The sequence below is a fragment of the Sorex araneus genome, chromosome 4 (genome assembly GCF_027595985.1).
Source record: "Sorex araneus isolate mSorAra2 chromosome 4, mSorAra2.pri, whole genome shotgun sequence".
Lineage (NCBI taxonomy): Eukaryota > Metazoa > Chordata > Mammalia > Eulipotyphla > Soricidae > Sorex > Sorex araneus.
The window spans coordinates 128050753-128075043 of NC_073305.1; the positions used below are offsets into that span (position 1 = coordinate 128050753).

The following is a 24291-nucleotide window of genomic DNA, read 5'->3' on the forward strand; positions in this document are numbered from 1 at the left end:
CCAGTCTGGGTTGAGTCAGGGGCAAGCCCTAGGACGTGGTGATTGGCAGTGCCCATCCAGGTCGGGGCTCAGGCTTAACTCTGAGCTGCTTAGGGTGTGTTTGTGTGTGTGTGTTGGGGGCAGAGATGGTGGCGGTGGGGGGGGGGGTGCACAGAGTGACCAAAGACTGTCTTCTGCTAAGAGGACTGTTTCCTGGAGAACGCAGAGCCTCTGAATTTCGGAACCTTACCAAAGAGAGACTGGAGTATCTTGGGATCTGCGATGCTCTAAGACGCACAGAGCCCTGGGACCTCACCTGGGATCTTCCTCATGCATTTTTTTCTTTTTTAATTGTCTGCCAGGCCCAGCGCACCCAGCCTGTTCCTGCTGATTCACACTGACAGTTCTAGTGTGCGAATCTCAAATCTCTGCTCGCCAACTTCTTCCGAGGGCAACCGCTGAGTCTCTGCTCTAGTTCTTATCATAAGGCCCAGGATAAAAACAGCAACGGTATTGAATAGATGTTGATTTTTTGACCCAGAGGAGCAGAAATCGGGGATTGTTTGCAGAAGCTAATCATTTCTACTAAGAAGCCCCGAGGAACCTGGAGCGCACTGCTAGCAGCAAGCTGGCTGCTGGCGCGGTCTTTCTGGAAACCAATCTTCGGGATTGTTCGGGAACTTAGACACCCACCGCTCCCCACCTCTAGCCGAATTTAAAAGTCCTTTAGAGAACTGGAATGTGGCCTTGAGCTATCCACATTCGAGCGTGAGCCCATTAGATCTCAAATCCAACTTCATTCTGAATTTTGTTTGTGTTTGGGAGTCCTGGGATTCTGATGGGGACCAGGGGCACTGGGGCCAGCTTCACACTACGCAAGGATAAACACCCTCCCCACCCCCTCCCCTATTAGGGACAAGTCCCTTTTGTTTCTCACCAGGGGAAGGGCTGCGGTGACTGTGACTCCAGACTTGTAAGGGGGTACAGTACAGGCAGCATGGGGGCGTGGGGGTGGGTGTTGGAGTGGAGCGCACGGGTAGCTTGCACCCGTGCTTCGGAGGAGGGTCACGATCTTCCTGGCTTCCATCAAAAGGGAAATGATATTTGGACTCAGGCGACCACCTACTTTGGATACTACCAGAGGCTCCTGGCAGCATCTAAGTTTTGTTGCTATGGTTTCGGAGAGATATAAAAGCTGCCACCCAGAACCCAACGTGTTTGGACTCTTTACACGTTCTGGCCCCCACGCAGGCGGGCCAATTGCTTGGCGATTCGCACCAGCCCTTGCCTGAACATCCCCGTACGGGTCCCCGCGCCGCCACCACCACCAGCACCACCACTACCCCCTCCCACCCCGCCCCATCGCTGAGAAGGCGGGGGTGGGCTGAAGAGACTAAGTCCGGGTCCTGGGGGTTCCTAACGTCCAAACAGGAAACGGGGGAGAGTGGTTCAGTAGTTCCCGACCTTCCTCTCCCTCCGGCTGTCCCCGGCCCAGCGCGGCTCCCCGGCGGCGGCGGCCCGGAGCGTGCGGCGGCCGCGGGGAAAGGAACGCGGCTCCTTTAAAGCAAGAGGCGCGGAACCCCCGCCAGGAGGCGTGTCCGTCTCTGCCGCCGCCACCGCGGCTCGGCGGTCCCCGGCTCCGCCGCCGCCGTCACTTGAGCTCGGCGCCCGCGGCTGCGCTGCTCGCTCCGGGAGCCGGGGCCAGCCCGGCCGACCTCCTCCGGCCGCTCCGCCCCGAGGACCACCCCTCCCCCTCCCCGCCCACCTCACCCCCGGAGAAAGGTAAGGACTTCCCGCACCCACCCCCATCGGGACGTGGGGGCCTCCGCTCCCCGCCGCCCCCCCAGGTTGTCTGGTCCCCGGAGCGCCAGAGACGCCCGGGTGGGCGCGGGGGGCATTTTCTCCGCCCCGGAAAGGAAGAAGACGGAGAAGAGCGGCGCGCCGGAGTCGGGTGCGCTCGGGGCGCCCGCTGCACCGGCTCGCGGCGAGGGGGGCTTCGTCCTGCTCGCCTGGGCCAGTTCCCGGGAAGGATGCCGCGGGCGCCTGCGTCCTCGCCATCAGATAATTGAGAAGAAGTGGACGTGTCAGGAAGTGGCCTCGGCGACGGGGACGCACGCGAGGTGAAGAGAGAGACCCAGGAGCCACGAGCGGGTGTGTGTTGTGTTTTGTGTGTGTGTGTGTGTGTATGTGTATGTGGTGTGTGTGTGTATGTGGTGTGTGTGTGTGTGTGTGTGTGTGTGTGTGTGTGTGTGTGTGTGTGTGGCGCTGGGCTTGATGGACTCCCCAAGCATCCTGGCAGCGCCCGATCTTTCCTGTAACCCTGCTTCTCGGTGCGGGGTGCTGATGAAGTCCAGACGCTTCTTTGAACGGAGCCCTTAACCGCTAGCAAAATTCCGAGGGCTCCCCGTTAGGGTCAGGGGAGCAGTGTCACCAGGTGGATCATAAACGCCAAGAACTTTTAAAGACTCTGCGTCTCCTGATATTGCCCCCCCCCCCTCCACGCACACACACTTTTCAAGGGGGAGTTCTTTACCAACCAACACTATCTAGCGGAGGCTTAGATCATTATTTTCAGTTTAGGGACTCTGTGGTATTAGGAAACTCGCCACTCTTCTCCTTTTGCTAACACACAGATTAACCTTCTCTTACTCCTTCATCTTCGTGCTATAAGTATGGTGTTATCAGAAATTACCCCGAGGAGTCATTTCATTTCACAGGAGATGATCTTTTGAATCTCAATCTTTAGATGCTGGGAGGGAGACACACTGCTATTTTAGCCTTGATTTGTCTAAGTTCAGCACCTTGTAACTTTTTCTAGAACCCATTCCTGGGAACCACTAAAGCAGCTTCTAGTGGCCTTTTTTAGTGAATTTTAGTGAATCAAGTGAAATTAAGTATAGAGAAGGAAGGCCATGGAAAAATAAGGGATGCCTAGACGTGTTACCAGTTTTTTTTTTTCTTCTCCTATTTAACCCCATTGAGTATGGCACAGGGCACAGGCTGAAATTTGAAAAAGGAAAGATTTCAGGCCCTGTAAAGCTGTTTCAGTTCAGTTTCTTAATTTAGTAGACTTCTTTTAGATATCTTAAAGTGAATTGAAGCCCAAATGTCATTAAAGAGCATAGATGCCTTCAGAATCACAAGAGATCAGATCACAATAACATTCATAGTTAAGAGCGGAGTATAAGTATGCAACAGTGTGGTTTGAACCGGTATTAGTTTTGACTTTATTCTCTGGCACTTCAAACGCCATGGATGAACAGCCTGTTTATTTTTGCTTAGCAGCAATACAACAGACCACATGCATGGGAGAATAGGTCAGGTGTTACTATAAGATGGGTTTCTCAAATGTCACATAACAGCAGGACTTGAGAGACAAGTCAAATGCAACCCCTAGAAAGAATTCCATGAGAAAAATTTAAATGTAGAAATAACAAGGAAGAACTTTTGAAATTTAGGTGGTCCTAGATGATGTCTATTTTCTCTTTCTTGCAAAAGGTATAAGCATTGTCTTTTAAGGGTTTGCTGTTAGGATTATTACACACTTGTACATGCCCCAGCAGGTGGCAGCTAACTAGAATAAGATTCATTTTCACTGGGAGAATAGAAAACTAAAATTGCTTCTCAAGTAATAGTGCCCAAGAATAAGAGGTCATTAGTGTCAGTAAATGTAAAAGTAGTGTGAAAGATGAAGCTAGTGGCTTCTTGTCTTCTTGTTGTTGTTGGGATAAGCTTTGTATGAGCATGATGTGTTTGCTTTTTTATTTTTTGCTAATTTATCATAGGTTTTATATTTCTCCGTATCAGCGCACAGTAGTTTGCTTTTTTATTCTTGTGTCTTTTAGACACAGCTCCTCTCCTTGTGTGCATATATATGTGCATTTTCAGTTTGTCATCTCTGCTTTGACCTTGGAACCTACAGAGCTTTGGCTCTTAGAAATAAATGTTGCCATATGGTTAACATGAGGGGAAAACACATGAGACCATATAATAAAGTCTATAAATTTCACCATCTAAATGCATGTAATCATATGACACCAAATGAAGTTGTTTTCCTTTAAGAAAGGAGCAAATTACAGAATGACACTTTATTTTAAGAGAAAAATATCAGATCCATGACTATATAATGTCTTTATCAGTCCTTCATATAGTTCCAGAACTATGCTGCATGTTTTTAGCACTGGAGAAAAACTTGTGATAATTCCAAAATTACTATATAGAAGGTATCTTTTACACCAAATATCCTTCTGCATAGGGAGGCAATTTTAGGGATTTTATTATTGTGACTGTGAATCTGGATGCTTGTTTTTGTCCTGGGAATGAATAAAGTTCAATGAGAAAAAAATTAATATGATTATTTTGATAACAGATGGAAAACTGGAGGTGGAGAATTTGAAAGCAGTAACTAATTGTACATTTTAGAAATGTCTTTAGCCACTGAACATTGACAGCATGTTATTCAATATTCTGAATTCTTGGTGGTCTTTTATGGAATTTTTGTACAGAGAGACAAATAGATTATTACTCATGAGGGGAACTCACAGTTAATATAAGTGGCTTTTGTAGAGGTATGCCTTGGAAAAGGATCATGTTTGCACATCCTTTCTATGCCAAGCAATCCCAGTAAGTCACAGTGAAATATAAATATAAATATGACACAATTGACAAAATAGTCCTCTTGACAGTGTGAATGGTGCAATCATTCAAATTCCCAGACTCAGTGTACTAGAAATGTACACACTGTTACTTCAAATGGCATTACATTACCAATTCATTGCAATACTTTCATGTACTATTCCAGAATAAATCTCTGTGCCTGGGGCGCTGTCCACGGTCCTGAAGAAAGGTTTCTCGCAGAAGTTCGATTGGACAGGTGGAGTTTCTTGCTGACTGTTGTGTTGAAGCCTCTTAGATCAGTTGATGGGTATAAATAAATCTAATTTAGCATAGGAGCAAAAATAGTTGACAGCAAGAACAACTTAAGACAGTCTTAAAACTCTTTAATTTACTGTCTAAGAACATTTTGAATCTTGAGGCTTAAGCTTTCACTTTTAAAGCCAGATATCCAGTAAATAATCCTTCATAAATTAGTTAGAATGCCAGTTTTAAGGAGAGGTTACTACTGCAATGTCAGATAGCATATGTGAATAGAACATATGAACAAGGAGCTCTGAAACAATTTATTTTTTTAGGTTCTATTAAATGCCAACTATGTAGCAAAATTGCAGCATTTTGAGTAAATCACAATACAACATGTTATTTTTGGATATTGTTTTGTATTGTATTGACAGATGTAAAAAATTAAGACTATTTCTTGTTTCCCTGGCAGTCATTGTTATCTATGCTATGATCAAAAAGAGAAAGAACATATTTAATTCAGTAAATGAGGCAGCAAATACAAGACTGAACATATTGGGCTGCACATGCCTTCCAAGAGATATTTTAAATATGGTCTGAAGGAGTCGCTAGATACCCTTGATCCTAGCACAAGGTGTTCTTTTAAAAGTGCTCCAATAGTCAGATTATCAGATTGAAATGCCTGGTACCCGGCAGAACTAGCCATGCATGATACTTATTTTTGACACTGCAGTTCTGCCTCCATCTTTTAAAGTGCAACCCTAATGCCTTTGCAAAATGTAGGTTTATTTTCAAATCACCATTTTCATAATGACTTAAGAAAACATAGATTGAAAAAAATCACTGTAGTGGAATGGAACCATTACAGTGTTTTGCTATCTTGAGGAAATAGTACTCATATCCCTCATTATTAAAAAAAAGAGATGTCCTTCAAATAAGAGATGATCTTATTTTTATAAGGTTTAACCTAATCTCTGCTGGTTATTTAAAAAGATTCAGATACAGTTCTGCAGTTTACCTTTTATGCTGCTTGATGATTTAAAATGTTAATATGTTACAACCTATTACTCTTAGTTTCACTTACTAATGTAAGATATTAGGTTTGGATACTTTTATATGTATTAAGGACAGCATATATCCTATTTCAACAATAAAATCTACTTCAGTGTTAAAATATATGCATTTTTATTCCTTGAATAAGTCACTACTTATAAAAGCCAAGACAGTTGCTCCTGGGAATTTTAAATGTTCTGACTAGAAATGAGAAAATAAAGGCATTTTTACTATGTCTCACAATGTTGCTCAAGGTTTGATCATATATTCCACTTATTGATGAAGGAATGTAGTCTACAGCCCAAATGATGAGAAATTTTTGCATAAATTATTGATGACTATAAAGTTTGCCACAGTAATACAAACAGTTTTGCTTGTAACATATGCACAATTATTTTATATGGCGTAAAAGAAGGTGGGGAAATGACACTTTGATTTTTCTTCAGCTCCTACAAAGCCACAGAAGAAATCTAAATTTATTCCTTACTAGTAATCAAAAATATTCCACTCAATTTTTTAGACTATTTTCATCTTTTCTACATCATTCCAATCTTTATTTTTAAAGTATGAATAAGACTTTCATCTTAAACTTAAGTAACATTTGCAATAAATTCCTGTGTGTTATACCACTTTTTTCCATTTTTGAAGTATCTCCATTGACTTAGGTAGCCACTTATTAAAATTTATAAGTTGATTGTAAGAAATTCGCTTGTACACATCACACTTAAAAGAGACTTATTGAAAATAAAAGCACTTTTCTCCATGTGAATAAATCTGACTTAGTTCTCACAACTCGTGGCAGAGGATCAGATCTGTTGCATAATAGATATTGGGAAGCTCTCTCTGGCAGGGAGCCTTAAAAGGCAGGCAGCTATCTCAATTTTTCTCACTTAATCTTGGCTTCACGTCAGAAGCTGTGCAGCAGTGCAGTAGAATAGGGCCTGGCAAAACCTTTGCGAGCAAAGACTCTTTTGTACTGGGACTGTGGCTGGTTACTGACACCTCGGCCGTTTCTCAGGCTGGATTTCCTATTGATTTTCCTCTTCCTTTTCTCCCCCAGGCTTGCGCGGCCGGACATTGTGGGTGTGCGTGCAGGATTTCTCCCGGATGCTCCCCGACTAACATGGATGTCCCACCATCCCTTGCAGTGGAAGGTTGCTCCTTGGCGCAGTGAGTGAAGAACATGCAGCGATTGCTAATGGGTTTGGGAAGCGGAGACTTCTTCCGTCTCTCTGTGACCATGCCGTGATCGCGTCTGCGGCCACCACTCGACGCATCTTCATTCCTGCCCGAACCGGGAGCCTAACGCTAGATCGGGGACGTGGGTGACGCGGGTGTGGACACAGAAACACCATGAAGATTATTTCCCCGATTCTAAGTAATCCAGTCTTCAGGCGCACCATTAAACTCCTGCTCTGCTTACTGTGGATTGGATATTCCCAAGGAACCACACATGTATTAAGATTTGGTAAGATTTCCCCATCCTTTTTCTCTTGCTTAGTATCCGCCTCCGAGAGGCTGCCGGATGTAAACAGGCGGGATCGCTGCTCTGCTGAGCGGTTGGGCTCCAGGCATTCCGACCTGTTCACTGCTCCGTCGCCCCGCTGAGGTTTTAAAGAACCCCTTTGTGCTAACCCCCCAACCCCCTCCTTTAAGAATTTTTTAGCCGCGGGAGGAAGAAGTGAGGGCCAGCGTGTGGTAGTGGTCCAGGCGCTATATTCTCACGTTAGCCTGCCAGAAATTGTGATGCCGCTTGGGGGCATGGCCAGCGCGCTCTAGCTCTAGTCTCTCTGGGAACCTCCTGGGCTAGGTGGGTTGCACGGTCTGCAAGATCCAGCCAGCTCGCCAGACCCCACGCTTCTCCCAGCTTCCCGGGCTGATGCTGTGAGTTAGAATCTGGTAACTCTTTGATGAGTTGGCCTGCCCGTCCCCCACCCCCATCCCCACTGCCGGACAGGTCCACACGTGCAGTGAGAGAGACACTAGACCCTTTGACTTCTTTTCAGTGTTTTTGTTTGTTTGTTAATGTCACTATTTTCCCACTCCCTGGTCCTCTCACCGGGACACTGGAGTTTTTAAGCATATGGTTGTCAGGCTGCAGATTCTACTTAATTAGGGGAGGTTGCTGCTTAGATGGAGTGTAAAAGCACCAACAGAAAGGGTTTGGGGCTTGTTTCTAACTTGTGAGTGTTGCTCTCCTAGCGTTTTCACGAAAAGTCCTGGACTAATAAATGCTTGACAGTAAAGGTTGATGTGCAGGGTAGTTGTATGGGAGTCCAAACCTGTATTCTATTTCATTGTTATGATAAAAGAACCGAGGTGGTAGTGGTATATGAGGGAAGCCTCTTGCTTTCCTTGGGAGTCTGGGTTTCCTGGGAGCCAGAGGGAAAACCTAAGTGTGGGACTTCACTGGAAACGGTGGGCAGAAGGTTTGCCCAGAGGAAATGAAGCATGGACAACTCCTCTGCCCTTTATGGTCAGTGGAGTTTTAGTAGGAGCACAGCTGGCAAGGGAAAGTTCCCTAAAGTAGATCAGAGCTAGAAAGGAGAAAGCAAACAGGATAAATGCCCCTAGCCCTGGTGCTTCCTTTGACAGTTCAAATGGATTTGGACCAAAGAGTTCAGGAAACCATATAATCCTGAGTCTGTCTTTTGAGATAAAAGCGGATACATTAAATCACTCCAACAAATTTAAATCTAAAAATGATTGCCTGCATCTCCTAGTATGTGCACATTATCTCCTCTCTCTCCTTTTTTCCCAATGTGCTTTTTTTTTTCAACAATAAAATTGATTGCCTCTCCCAGGCTGTGTGAATCCAGGGAGGAAATGTTTTGCTTATATCAAAAAAGGGAAACATAACTTATCCTACCACCCAACACATAGGTACCTAGATGCCATAGAGTTGGTGATGACAAATAATAATAATAATAATAATAATAACAGTAATGATAATAATAGAGTTGTAGATAGATTCCTTTTGTAGTGGTTCTTTGCTTTTCTTCATGCTTGTAGATTGTAGTTAAATATGTTGCTCTTAGCAACCAGCATCCATAGGAAAGCTTGCTTGTTTCTTTGGATGAGACAAATAGGTTTCTAACGGGAAATTCATGTGTGTGTAGGTATTTAACTGTTCTGTGCCACTGTGGTAAGTGCTATAGTATGGTTTGTCCAATGTTTTTATCTACTTGTTTGTAATATTGAAGTATCTTCTTAAGTATATTGTGAATGAATGTGCCTTAGTGTGTCTGTGTGGAAAGAAGAAAAGCCTTTGAGTCTGAAAACTGCCACCAATACTCTATAAAGATTTAATTATTGCTGCTCTGGTCTTGCAGCATAATATTTGCTGAATCATTAGATTGTTACATTCGCTGATCATTTCAAATCTTCATATTAAAAATCTTGGCGGTTGTAGCAGTGTGTAGCAGTTTTCCAAAACAGCTGACACACACACACACACACATTTTCTTAGACCACTGCTTATTAAGATATCTGTAAGAAATATAGAAGTAGCCAAAGACCTGCCCACCAGTCCCTTGATAACCTAAACCAACAGCCTTGTTTCTAGATAACTTGTTATTTTCCCCCATTAACTTCAAACATCTTCCACGTGGAGATCCATTTTCTCTGATTTTCTGACCTGAGTTGTGGGGAGGGACTGTGTGCAGTGTAATCATTGGAACATTTCCCTGTTGGGACTATTTTGTTGCAGTGATGGGAGTTTTATTTTCTTTCAGAGAAAAGATGTTTTGAGTGGTAGAGCGCATATAAGCCTCTCTTCATAGAGGTTATTTTCGACATGAGCTCAAAATACGGAACCAGAGCCTCATCCCGGGCCGGTGCGGATGGGACTGGGTCGGACCAGCAGCTGCTCCTGAGCAGTGGCCCGCCAGGTGCGGGTGAGCTGGGCTGCCTCTGTTGGGGAAGTGGCATCCAGCCCCCGTCCTGCCTCCCCCCTTCCCCTGGTCTGGCTGGGCGCCGCCTGCAGCCTCGTGTCGCTGCCCGGGAGCCATGGCAACCGTGCAGCCGCCGAGCTGCCCAGCCCCACCCCTCCCTTTCCCGTGGGTGGTGGCAAACCGCCCTGCCCGCCTCTGTGCGGCGCGCTCCACTCCCCAGCTCCGTCTAGGACTTATTGTAGCGACGTCCTTCACCCGCGTCCAGGCTGCCGGGGGAGCCCTGCTCAGGATGCCGCCGACCTCAGAGTACCCTCGCACCCCCGCCTCTCTCCCGCGGGCAAAACTCCTCTCCCTCCCTCCTTCCCTCCCTCGCTCGCTCCCCGCCCCCAGCCCCTCTAAACCTGCAGGCACGGACACACGCGCTCCCGAGAACCAAGCCCGACACATGGGCACAACGACTCTTCTCCAGTGCCCAAGCAAACTTCCTGCGATCGCGCCCGGGAGCGGCTTTCGTGGGCCGGTCGCCGCCTGCCTGGCTCCGGACCCCCTCCCCGGGCCTGCTTCTCCGCGGGCGGTCCTTTCCGGATCTGATCTGGGTGCCCCGAAAGCACCGGGCGCTTTCCCAGGGGGAGCTTCCCGGGCAGCCCGGGGCAGGGAGCGTAGAGACGCAGGGGCAGTTCCTCCCTAACGCAGCGGGCGGCCACCGAGCCGTTAGTCCTGGCCTTTACCCGGTCCTCCCGAGACTGGCTCCGCTCCGCTGGGCTTCTCCTGGGCGCCCGTTCAGCGGACGCGTGGGCCAGGAGACCCGTGATTGTGTGTGTGGAAGGGGGGTTGGGGGAGACCTTTGGCAGTCAGAATCCATTTTTCTTGCTGCAGGTCAGGCCCAGCGTTCTCCTTCAGGCATTTCCAGGCACGGGGGATGCCCCCCTCTCCCCCCACAGAGGCCCCAGCCGGGCACTCCCTCGCCCCTCGTCCTGGCGCTCCGCAAACCTGGCACCTTTGTGTGCAGGCAGATGCGTCCCAGCCGAGCTTGTCCTGCCGAGCTGCGGGAGAGGGTGAAGGCGGCATCCTTAATTAGGCGGTGGGTGGCTGTGCGCCCCCAACCCCAGTTGTCTCCCAGCCCAAGTTTGGAAGCTCTGAGCTAGTGGAATGTTTCTTTTGTTACTTTCCCGGGTCTCTCCAGTGCGGGTGGGCTGGGGGGTGGGGGGAGCGAGGGAGGGAGGGAGGGAGGAGTAACTAGCTCCTGGGAAGCTGAGTGCCGGGCTGGCAGCACCATAAGGCGTTGGGCGTTTTGCAAGACTCTCTCCTCAAGACACCCCTGATTTCCCATCCCTGAGGTGGGGTTCTTTTTCAAAGTCTGGGAGCGAAGGCATCCACCCAAACTTTCTTCCAAAGTCTAGGGGGCTGCCTCAAGACAGTCCTTTCCAAAGTTGCTAAGCTTGTGCTAGGGTCACTTTGCCCTGCAAAAAGGTTTTTCTTTTTGCCTCCCAGTTTTTCTCCTAAGCACGCCAGCAAGAAGGCTCAAAGGCTTCCCAAGGCCAGCTCCATACCTCCACACCACACCCCTAGCCCTTGCAATGAACAAGCCCTTGCTTGCTCTGAACTTGCAATGAACAACCTTGTAATGAACAACCTCCTGAGCTCTGCGCGCTAGCCACAGGTCCACTCCCTGTTCCCGAGATGAAGGTGAAGTCAGTCTACCTTCTCAGGGACTGCATAACAGATAAAAGCCCTGGCGTGAGAGGAAGCAGAAAGGATTTTATGGAAATAAATCCTCCCTATTTGCTGGACCTCCCCTGTGTTTCAAGAGATAATAATTAGCAGCAGATGTACTACAACGTCGAGTAGTGTGAGAGAATTGACTGAGCTTAGAGGCTGTCACTCTCTGCAAGTTCTTTGAAAGAGATTTTTCTTCCTTTGGGGGGTGAAGTGGGCGGGAGGGAGGAGTGGTTTTACATTTGGAAGCGGAAAACGGACTCTGGGGAGGCGGGGAAGGGGGAGTCCTCGGGCTACTGCCTGAAACTGATAAAGCCACAACACCTGCTCTCCTGAGCTCTGGGTGGCAGCGGAGGGAAATCTTTCCAAGAATGGCCAACACAGCAGTCACACTTAAAACAACAGATCCCCAAATGTATTTTTTTCCCCACATAAGTTCTCAATTTTTCTTAAAGCTTCAAAGAATAACTCTGATGTGATGTGATCCATCAATGGAGGCACAATCATTTCAAAATAGCGACTTTGAAAAATGATCTTTTCGTCCTCTAGAAATAGCACCCCTGTACCACCCAGACTCAGGGAACTCAGCACATTTTCAGGCTTTGTGAGATTGTCTCTTAGAAGTGAACAAGGGTTTATATGTCAGTAGACATTTCTTCAGACACCGTTTGCTTTTTGGTTTAATTCAAGTGATCATTGCAGTGTGTTCATTTCCAGAATTCTCAAATGACACTGTTTCAACATTTACTCAGCACAGGCAAGTTAATGTGAATTGCTCCCACACAAAGAAGGAACACAGAGACCAAATGCTGGATGTAACATTGATTACCAGGGCCTTTTAAGTCTATCCATTAACTGAAGTGTTGTCTATGATAATGATGCCAATCTTTGATTTTGTTTTTTATCATCACAGTTTCTCATAAAAAATGTTTTGCTTTTTTATTGGTGGTAGAAATCCAAGGGACAAGATTTTTTTCCCCTTTCTTGTTCACTTGTTTGCATTTTGCTGTTCTCATAGTCCCATTTACATTTATTCCATGTAAATTGTTGATGCCCATTTTTTACACAACAGAATTGAAAGTAGTTCACTGTCTTTAGACTATATTTTAAAAATGAACACATTGATCTGCATGCTTAATGCCTAGGGATTTTAGGGGATTCAAGGTTTTTCTCAGTGGGATATTTTGGTATTTTGAAATGACAATGTTGATTGTTTTGCATCTGGGTGGTGAAGATTTATCTTCTATAGACTTTCAATTTGTAATCCAGTTATCAAAGTGCTAGAAGTGCTTCCAGTGAATCTTTAACCCTAAATCTTGGCCTGAAAGGTAAGGTCAAAAACCCCTGAAAGGGAAGGAACGAACATCTTTATTGACTGGTCTAGATTAAACAAGGAAGAGGAAGATTTCAGTCTGATAACGTCATAGAGCTTCCTGTTTTTCTTTGCTGCTTCTGCTGACAATTTTGTAAGGTAATTAAATTGGCTGATTGAAGTCACAGTGGTCATGGGGCGATAAAGACCATTTGGATTTAATGGAATTTAAAACAACAGAGCACTGAACACAACTCTTACCGAACAAGAATTTTAATGGCCCATTCTGGGTGCTGACTAAATAGAACGTCCTTAACAAGTTTAATCGAAAGGGCAAGGCAGATTAGCACTATATAGTCTTTATGGTTGAAGATTGGGGAATTAAAATTATCCCTTTAAGAGACTCATTAATGCATTATCAAGATTTAATGTAGGTTAAATAAGCTTTTTAGGTCCATCGTCATATAGTTTGTACCTAGGTTTTGGACTGAGTTTCAATAAGGAAATATCTTTAAGAACTGAATGAATGAAATTATATATCTTTCTTCAAAGACAAAGAACATTTAAAATTCTTGGAGAGTATTTTAAAGGGGTTGAGGATGAGTCCTTTCTTTTCTTGACTGAAATTCGAATTTCAGAGTTTCATTATTGGTATATATTTTTTTTGTATAAACAAATGGTCTATATAGTAAAGAAACTTTGGAGATAAAAGTATTTTGAATATAGTCATAGATATTTGATTTGTTTTATATTGTTTTTTAATCTTCCTCTCTATTCCATTTTAAAATTTCTACTCATAGGTTACTATATTTTAGTGCATAAGATTCCTTCTGCCTCTAAAAAAGGACAGTTCCCTGCTTTACACTGGATACACAAAGAAATAGCCAGTTCTAGGTAACAGTCAAGCTTCAAAGCCTGTGTCTCTTATGAAATTGTTTTCTCTTCCACCTGTGTCCTGCCTTATGGAATTACCTGCTTAAAGTTGTCACTTTCTTTGTTTATTTCAGAAAATTCTGAAAACCAAGTTTTCATATGAAAATATTATACATTTTATTTGCACACTGTTAACAAAATCTGCCTTAGGAGGTTGGTGCCTTTATTTGCTAGGCTACTGGTGCTTCTTGAAAGGTCAGTATTAAAAAATTTGTCTTGACCAGCCATGGGACATCAGAAGGGTGGAATGTGACCCGAAGTTTATAGGTTTTATTCTTCATTTCATGCCACATTTCTTTGAGGAACACATGCTTTGCTCATTCATCACTCACCCCTAAGCAAGATTTAATTGTCTTTTTGCCAAATACACTTAAGACCAAAATTTTTATGTTGTATTCTCAAATGTATACTTACTTAATTTGATAAAATTAATGGAAATTGAAGGTTAAAAATCTATATATTGGCCTTTTTCATTGTATTTTTTGTATTTTGTAGTTGGGCTTTGAAGATCTCCTTTTACAGCAATGTTCAAATATAGCATTTGCCTGTAGCTTGAGTTGAACTTTTTAAATCTCCTTAGCTATAAACTAAATAATGTTTTCTGGATTTAATAGTCTATCTACATATCTGAAAGGATTCCTTTGGAGTTTGTGCTTTAATGTTTTTTCCCTCTGTGAGCATGCCATTGCACCAGTCTTTTTTTATGGTTAAGTTCGTCCTCTCTCATGGCCTTGTTTTAAGACAAGTGTATTTTGGAAGGGAGAGCACATAGTCCCTAGGCTATAAAGTTAGGGTGAGATTATTAGATTAATTGACTCTCTTTGTGACAGAGCTGCAAGATACAAAAGAGAATACTGGGTGCCTAAGGAAGTGCTGAGTAAAGAAAGAGAAATCAAACATCATTTGATTCATAGTTTTTCTCTTTTTCCAGATGTGCTGCCAGACATCTTATGTGATTTATAAACTCGTCTTCTTGCTTATATAGTCTAAATCTTTGAGAATGTGTGATGATTTTAAAGATGATATCAGTGATATTCTTACATTGACACATCTCCTCTTAATCAAAAGGATCTTGAAATGCTCTTCACACTTCTTTTAATCAACAAGCTTCTTTTCCATCACTAAAACAAGTATTTGGAAGGCATTGCGTTTAATTCTCATTTCTGTCTCCAGCTTAGACTCTGAGTCCTTGAGCTGTCACAATGGGATTGTTGCTCAGCTAATATGACTAAATAAGCAACACAAATATTAGATGTTATCTTCAGTACCATTACAGGCATTTGATCTATTTTATGTTGTCTTGTAAATCTTGCATTATTTTCAGTAACAAACATGTCTGTATTCACTATATCCTAGCTCTTAAGTGTATTTGTGTCTCTCCTTGCCTGGAAGAAGTGAAAGTTCTCTCAAGTTGAAGAACCCTACAATATCTGAGCAAGGGGGACTTTAAAGATCATCATACCTCATTTGCCTATCATCACAGAGATGAACTGCTGTGGATAGTGAAATAAGTTGTTAGGTTTTGCTAGGTGTGAGATCTTAGAGTAAAACACAAATAACTCTACTGCTGGTCTAGTGAGGTTTCACAATTAGTTTTGCTATTGTATTAATGCAGCCTCAAATGCTCTTTGCTCTGCATTAGTTTTAGAAAGAGCCTCAGGTTTCTCATTGCTTCTATAGGTACTTGTCTGCTTTGCTTTTCCCACTTTTCTTTCCTAGGAAATTATCTTATAGTTGATCAATGTTTATTCATTTTTTTCTCATCTTCTTTTGCTCTACCCGCTAACCTCCACAAAGGCCAAGGTCTTCTTTATATTCAAAGTTTTGACTAATTTCATTTCTCTAACAACTACTGGTATAGTACATATTACATATAAGCTAAATGGGACTCTAAGAACCAGGTTGTTACCATAAAGAGTTTATGATCCAATTGAAAGAGACTCTATCTATCTATCTATCTATCTATCTATCTATCTATCTATCTATCTATCTACATCCATCAATACCAGTAACACCTTTATAGAATAATTGCTTAAAGGAAACTAGTGTGAACCTGTATTTTTATGGAAGATGTTAAAGATAGTTTGAATCTAAAAATATTCTGTGATCAGAAAGTGTAGAGAGAATATATTACTGGTAGAAGACTCAGTACAAATAAAGCAAGTTGGGCAGAAATTAAAAATGCTGCCTTTGGTACAGGAAATGGGCCATATTTCTGCAAGGATAATTGGGTCATATCGTTTCAGAACTTTAATATTTAGATATAGAATTTGAATTCTGTCTATAATTTCTGGAAAGCCATTAGAGGTTAAAGGATGATCTTGACTTAACTGTAATAGTCAAGTGGCTTCTTATTCAGCTTAGATTATTTTGAGGATAAAGTAAATTTTCTCTCTGTTTTAGTAAAAAGAAAAAGAAGGGCTCTCTTTGTTAATTGATTATTGTTAAAATATTTTAGAATTCCTTGGTCCTGATCAGATATTTCTCAGCAAGATTCTGAAATAAAAAAAAATCAAATTAAAAAAAACAAATGACTATATAAAATGGTTAAGAAAGAAGAGTTTCCAGTTAATTTGAGGAAAATTGCCTTGGAGAATAATTTGAAAGTACTTTTAGCTTTTTTGGGTGATATAGTAAGTTACCTCCAAAGAATTGTTAATGGCTGTGTCTAATTTTAGGAAATCAGCCATAAATCAAAGAAACATGTTACCCATAGGCATGGAGATTGATTTAGGCAGAAAAACACATATGATAATTATGTAGCATTACATAAATATAGGACTGGAGTGATAGCACCGGGGGTAGGGCGTTTATCTTGCATGAGGTCGACCTGGGTTCGATTCCTCCATCTCTCTTGGAGAGCCCAGCAACCTACCAAGAGTATCCCTCCCATATAGCTGAGCCTGGCAAGTACCCATGGCGTATTCAATATGCCAAAAAGAGTAACAGCAAGTCTCACAATGGAGATGTTACTGGTGCCCACTGGAGCAAATAGATAAACAATGGGACGGCAGTGCTACAGTGCTAAATAAATATAATCCATATATATATAAACTATCTTAAAATTAAAATATTTTTGTGGAATGGGTTTAAGTTAACATGTTATAAATCTACATGAGCTCAATATTTCAGACCCAGTATTTCAATGTTTGACTCACGAATTTCACTCAACATTGTCATCTAGTGATAAAAATTAGGAAAAATAATTAAACCTGTTCCTTTACTTTTATTTCTGTAGAATGCATATTATTGCCTGCCTAACTACCAAGTATAATATTGGTGTTAATAGAAAAATGTATAGGACTTGGATCTTATTGGCAATAATTAAAGTGTAATTGTTCAGGGTGCCAGAGAGATAATAATACCTGCCTTGCACCTTGCACATGGTTAACCCGGGTTCAGTCATTAGCATCCTACATGAACCCCTCAGCCCCATTTGGAGTGAGCCTAGAATACAGTGCCAGAAAAAACTCTGAACATTGCTGGGTTTGGCCTAATCCTCTCGTCACCCACTAAAAGTAAATGTAATTATTCACTTGGAACTGCAAAGTAATTTTAAAAAAACTATTGTGTATAAATGAAGTAAAGTAATACTTGTTGCGACTCATATACATTTTTTAACTTCTTAAACTATGTATAAATGTTTAAAATAATATTTTTCTAAATTTCTCTTAAATAACTCTTGGACTGTATTTGAAGCTATTGTGATGGAGAAGCTTTATTGACAGCATAAACTTTTTTCATAGATGAAAATTAATCTTTAGGATAGCAAATTCTTAGTTTTTAATTGTTCTTTGGAGATCAGGAGTTTATTTGAAATTTTAAAATATTCAGAATATAAGTAGGAAAACTTGATATTAATAGTAAAATAACATGCTAAGAAATCATGTTAAATCTTGCAGTAAAAGGTTTTTCATTTTCCAATAATTTCATAATTTTTCTGGTTAATGTTTATATCCATTTTCTGAAAATCTTTGCCCTATTTAATATTTTTAATGACATTTTAGCTATGGTGCAAGTTTTTCAGAAATATCCATTTGTGTTGGTGCAAAAAAGTTCCATTGACACATTTTCTATGATTATTTGGGATAGATAAATAGGACTGGCATGATTATCTTAGCCTCTTCATCAAGGAGATGTCTTAAGTGTCTTTCTGGGAACTACCCTTGAAGGTACCATAGACTTTGATCCCATTAACCTCACCAGTCTTTCATTAAGGCCCCTCTAAGTTACCTTTGGCTTCTGGTTTTCAAGATTTTATCTAGTACAGGAAGGATCAGTATAAAAAGCCAATAGAGACAAAATGCTCTTCAAGTTTCTCACTCACCCAGTCAGTGGCATCACATTACAGAATGTAGAAGGTAATTTGAGAAGTTGTATACAACTTAGAATATACTTAAAATATTTATTTTGGCACTATTATTTACAGTATTTATGGTGGCAGGTTTCATGTATAAAACATTACAACCTCACCAGAGCCCCAACTTCCCATTATTGTCCTAGTGTCTCCTGGTCCCCATCCCCTCATTTCCCAAACAGTGATATGCTTTTTACTAAAAGACCAATTCTTAGTTTCCATGATCTGTTGTTTCCTTGGTATGTTTCTTTATATGTCACATATGAGGGAGACGATTCTGTTTAATAGAGTTTTCTCTTTGGAAATAGTGTTTCCATATCTTTAGAGCATGTAGCTTATTAGAGAAATGTCTTAAATATTGAAAACAGTAAAGTTTTAGAACCATATTGCCCAATTATCAGTAGTGCAAAGGAGAGGCAGTCTCAAGATTTTTATCAACCTCTGGAAGGAATGGAGTAAATGAAAGCTCAAAAATACTCTGCTGTCTTAAGTCTACTTTTTGTGCTTACTAAAAGCATTAGTCCGTGGCAGAAGAAGTATTGGAGTAGGTGTTGGAGTAGGGAATAGGCTACAGTTGACAGTAGGACTGAACAATATACTTTATGTTGTGGTTAGGGTATTATATGGTATATGACCTAAGGATTGAGTTGACTGCTCTGGGAGATTTCTTGAAGACTGTTGCAGTCACTCATCGTCCACTTGTTCTTTTCCTTTGTTGTTCCACACCTCAACTGTCTATTAAAGTGTACACTCTTTTATTTCCTAAAAGGTTTATTTTTAGATGGTGATTCTGTAGAATTTAAATAGTGGTAGGAAAACTTGATCATCTTAGTGATTCCCAGAACGTGCTCCACTCCAAAATGAAGAGAGTTTAAATATTTAAATTTCTGTTTTCCAAAACAGAAAGATCAGTGATTTGAAATATTTTTTTACAGTTGAATATAGTTTATTTATATAGTTGTATATGTAGAGTGTATAACTTTGTATTTTACCTCAATAATTTTACCTTGATAGAGAACACCTAATAAGTATACTTAAAATAACCAAAACTTCTAGATGTGGGTGTGTTATGAATTGCTGAACTCAGGTTTCTAGAACTTTAGATATATAGTTGTGAACTTGTAAAATGGCTCAGTTGCTTTAAAGTATTTGGTGGGCAAGTGCAAGGTTGAGAGTTTTAAACCTAGCATCACTGGCACATTCCATGGTGATCTTGATATTTCTGCTGTTTGAGATTCCTGGTGAAAATGATCTCTGAAGATGATAACTCCAGTGGCTTAAAAACTACCCCAGGACAACCTTGAGGCCTCAAAATAAATCCCTTCTTAAACTCAGCATCACAGACTGGCATCCCAGGGATAACAGATACAGTTTATCTGAGTGTAACACATAGATGCATCAGATTCTTGTATTGACAGTTGATAGTTATGACTAACCTTGAAGAATAGTAACTTGCACATGTTGTGGCTAGGGCATTCTATCATTCTTCATAGAACACCATGGAGTTAGACTCAGCATGCCACTGAAGGGTCTACTTATTCTTTAAACCTAAGTGTGTAGAATATTTATGTTCACATCATTAACCTCAGAGTGTAAAAGAATCTTAAACAGGTGTTGTTTTTATAAACAATGTCTAAAATGATGTATAGTAATGGGAATTTCTTTCTCAAACCCCTACTAAAAGAACATTTAATCGAGGCTTAATATTTTTTGTTTGCTCAAAGTCTATCAGAAAAATATTCCCACAGTTGCCTTCTCTCATTGAAAAGATCCCAAATCGTTTGCTATGAAGGCATGTACATGATTGAAAATTTAGTCTGAAAATAAGTCTGGTCTAACTGACACTTATTGGAAACCTCCTAATACTATGTCCACCCATCACCATGTGCCCATTGCTCTGTTTCATTTGTTGAGAATGATGCCTAGAGTTTAGAACCGGGCAAAAACTTTGGAATGAAATCAGAATGTTCTTAAATACTTGCTTCCAATGAGCACTATCAATAATTATGTATACTCTCTACTATTAAACTTTCAATGTCTTTATCATCTAAGTGACTAATAACTGTTTTCTGTTACCTACTGGGTGAAACCTATAAGTTTATTGACTTTGTTTCTGTCTTTTAATTTGTTATCCATGACACAAAATTTTGTGTAGGAGAATATTAAAAAAACAGATCGTTAACTTTAGTATTACTCAACATTAAAGAATTTTAACTCAACTATGTTTACCAGGAAGTATTTGAGTATTGTCAAATATTTTAATTAAAATTAGTCATAGGTTATTTAGTAATTCAGAGTGCATCAATATGTAATTTTAAAATGTGTACACTTATAAGAAAGGTTAATTATAAAAATCCCTATTACAGCATTAATTTTATAGTGTTTTATTAATATATAAGTTTGTACAAATATAATTTGGATTACTAGACCTGTAACCTTTCCATTTTTGTAGGAAAAAACTTGCATATGTAGGATATTAAAAGAGTTCTCAGCAGACAATAAATATTTTCATTTTTCCAAATGTGTTTACTTCTTGGCTTTAGAGAAGACTCTGACCAGGAATAGAACCTAGATTGCAAACCATATATTGGAAAATATCCTCAGTCCTACATGAATATTTTTAACACAAGATACAATCTTGACCAGAGAATACAAGTTTAAGGCACTTACCTTGCATGTGCTAAACTTAGCAGCACATATGGTCCTCTGAACATTACCAGGAATGATTCCTGGGCGCAGATCCAGGAGTAAACCCTGGATCCTGAGTGCCACCAAGAGTACCTCACCTCCCCAAACACACACACACACACACACACACTCATACACACACAAATATTAGTTAAAATTTCTGTGTATGGAGTGCTGAGTTTGCTATGGTAGTGAAATGTAGGGGTGGCTATTGAGGCAGGGGATGGATGAATGAGAAGGGAACCTGAGATAATTGTGGAAGGAAGCGGACACTCTGGTGGTAGATGATGTATTGGAATGTTGCCATTCACAGTATTGTAAAATTCACTTAAAATATTCAAAGTTCCATGATTTGTAAATTAATTTTGGAGAGAATTTTAACCTTTAAGTTAATTTATACTTTTTTTGTGGGGTATATTATATTATAAGGACCCTAATCTTGAATACTATACTTATTACATGTTGATCAAAAAATGTCCTCTTTAGTACAATGTCCTCTCTTTTTCATTTAAAAATATATATAATCCTACATTTATCAGAAAATAAAGTTATGCTTTAAAAAGGGTTATAAGATGGGCTGAGCATTAAACTACGACACCGTGTCACCCCGGGTGGGAAAAGGTGTTTGTCCCTTCCACCTTTTCTCCATAGCGGCGCCGTGGCTACAACCTTTTCAGAGCCTATTGGATAGCCAGGTATGAGACTGCAGTGACGTGACACACGGGGCCTCACGGAGTGGGTGGTGGAACCAGCCCCTTTCCCCGCCCTGACGAGGCCCCAAGTTGCCGCCCACAAACGACTCCTCTGGCTCCTGAAGGGCCATGATCCCAGATGCACACAAACCAATCTCCGAACCCAGTAGCTTTTGGCAGAAATCCTTCCAGACTTATTACTAAAATATCAGAAATCCAAAATTTCACTGTCTTTGCAGCCACACGACGTCATATGCTCTTCATAATCAGCAATAGAAAAACAAATTATCTAATGATGCCTTTTTGGCAGGTCTGATTGTTGGGGAAAAATCCAAATAATAATGGTGGGTCTTTTGTCAAAATATTGAATGTGATCAAAGTGGAGAGAGAGTAAAGTGGAAATCATCTGCCACATAGGCAGGGGGAGGGGGTAAGATAGGGGTTATACTGGGGTTATTGGTGGTGGAAAATGTGAACTGGTGAAGGGATGGGTGTTTGATCATTGTATGACCAAGACTTAAACTGGAAAGCTTTGTAACTATTTTCACGGTGATTCAATAAAAAAAAAATTTTAAAAAGTATTATAAGAAAGATGATTCCTACTAACTTCTTCAATTGTGGTTTTATTTGAATTTAAATTGCCATTCAATTTTCCAAATATTTATTCGTCATTAATCATATAATTCAGATTTCATTGGGATACTATAGTAATTTATAAATAAGTTACATTTGAACTTTGATGAAATGAAAATTTTCCTAAAGTATGCTTATTTAAAAACAATTATATGAATCACGAATCACGAAATCCCGTTAATCACCGATTTCTTGGGCGGGCTCAGTAACATCTCATTTCGTCCTCTCCTTGAGATCTTAGAAGTCTATTTTGGCCCTCCTAAGGATGTTGCACTGGGGGCTCTTCAGGGTCAGGGGAATGAGATCCAGCTTGTTACTGGATTTTGCATATGAATACACCATGGGAAGCTTGCAAGGCTGTCCCATGTGGGCAGGAAACTCTCAGAAGATTGCCAGTTTCTCCCAGTGGCCACGGGCTTCTGAGAGCTTGCTTTTAAGTCTCTCTCTGGATGTTGGCCATTGATGGGATTATACACACCTGGGTTCCTCTGCCGGTACCTTCATGCATGAGGCCTGTCCGAACGTGTGGAGAGGGGCCTCCAGCATGGCTGTAGCTAGGTTCCTGTGGTCTTCGGCCGCCGGGAGCTCTGCTCGGGGTGGGGAGGGAAGCTGGAGCTCATAACCTCCGAGGTGCCCCAGGGAAGACAGCCAGGCGTGCGGGCAAGAGACTCTCTGAATTATATGAAGCTGTATTATTAATCAATAATTTTATTATGAGATGCAGCAAGTTGTATATATTTCAATTCCATTCTATGTATTGTATTTCAATATAGCATATAGCAATTCAATTCTTTGTTTGGACTGAAGAATAAACTTATGAAGCTTTAGAAAATTCATAATTTAACATAATGTAATTTATCAATATATTTATCAATGAAAGAATATTTTATCTCATATTTTGTTAACATAGCTATTAGTCTTAAACTATAGTGCATATTTGTAATATATGTACATTTATAATATCTGTGTAAAGCAACCAATTATGCAATTTTGAAATAAAATCTATAATTTTATTATTGCTCATTAATTGAACACATGTTTAGTTGTTAACTATTGCCTGGGATTGTACTGGCCTCTAGGACATTAATAATTTAAAAGTAGAAAGGACTCCTCTCTACATCAAGGACCTCATATTCTATAAGTGTAGGTAGCACATAAAGGTAGTTGAAGAACAATATATAGAGATGTTTGAGATTTATTCATCAGCCCCTCTTTGTACAGTTGTGGGTTGGAGTTTTGGATTCAAGTACACATGAATTTGAACCAGAGTCTGAAATGTAATGAACATATCTTGATAAATCACCCTATGATTCTATTTCCTTACCCACAAAGTGATAATGATTATATTATCTGTCTTATAAAGTTGTTTTGGTCATTAGAGGAGGTAACATGTATACAGTACTCACTGAAGTGTTAGGCATGTAAATGCATAATCTATTTTAACATAAACAAGCAATTGATGAACCCAATAAAAATATTTTTTTCCACATAAAAAATACTTCATTTCTGTGATTGCTTCAGATTTATTTAGATCAAGTGCTTCTAGTCCTTTCGCTATTCTTGCAAAGGTGACTGGATCCCACAGAAGTCCTGAGAGGCCTTCCAGGTTTCTCAGGACTAGGAGAAGTCTGTAGGTTAGCCAGAAGCGAGTGGGCCTTCTGACAGGTTATATGCAAGTATCCCTGTAGCTCTCTTTAATGCAAACCTGGGTCTCATTGCCTGCCTTGGAGGATGAGGATGAGGATGAGGATGACTCTTCAGCACTAGTGATTAGTTTGGGGAGAGGAGGAGCAGCAGCAATTTCTCCACAGTTCTCTCTCTTTGCTTTTCTGATTTGCTAAGCAAATTCCAGGTGTTTTACTTGCTAATCACATTATCATCCCTGATGCTTAATTATTTTCTGTGGGGAAATAGAGTTGTTTGGGGCTTTCAGGAAATTAAATTGAACTTCAAAAGCCACTTCCACATAACAATTAACATTTGGAAATGGGTAATTCCTCAGGGTTTGATGGTAGGTTGGTTTACTCAGATTAAAAAAAATCTTTAAAAGGTGCTCTTAAATAGTAGATTAATTTGTTCTATTTATTTAAAATCACATTTTATAACACTGGACATGATGATGCTTCATAAATCTCTACAAAGTGGAATAAAAACGTGTGGTTGGAACCTTGGAGACAA

General features: G+C 41.0%; 1 protein-coding gene across 1 annotated transcript in view; it reads left to right on the forward strand.

Annotated features, from left to right (window-relative positions):
• The first annotated feature begins 1617 nt into the window (after positions 1–1617).
• The window catches only part of GRIK2 (glutamate ionotropic receptor kainate type subunit 2), a 633736-nt gene continuing 611062 nt past the window's right edge, over positions 1618–24291 (forward strand). The window contains exons 1-2 of the mRNA XM_004605692.2: positions 1618–1761; positions 6950–7357. Of these exons, the coding sequence (XP_004605749.1) occupies positions 7243–7357 (115 nt within the window). The 5' untranslated portion in view covers positions 1618–1761; positions 6950–7242. The remainder of the gene's footprint in view (positions 1762–6949; positions 7358–24291) is intronic.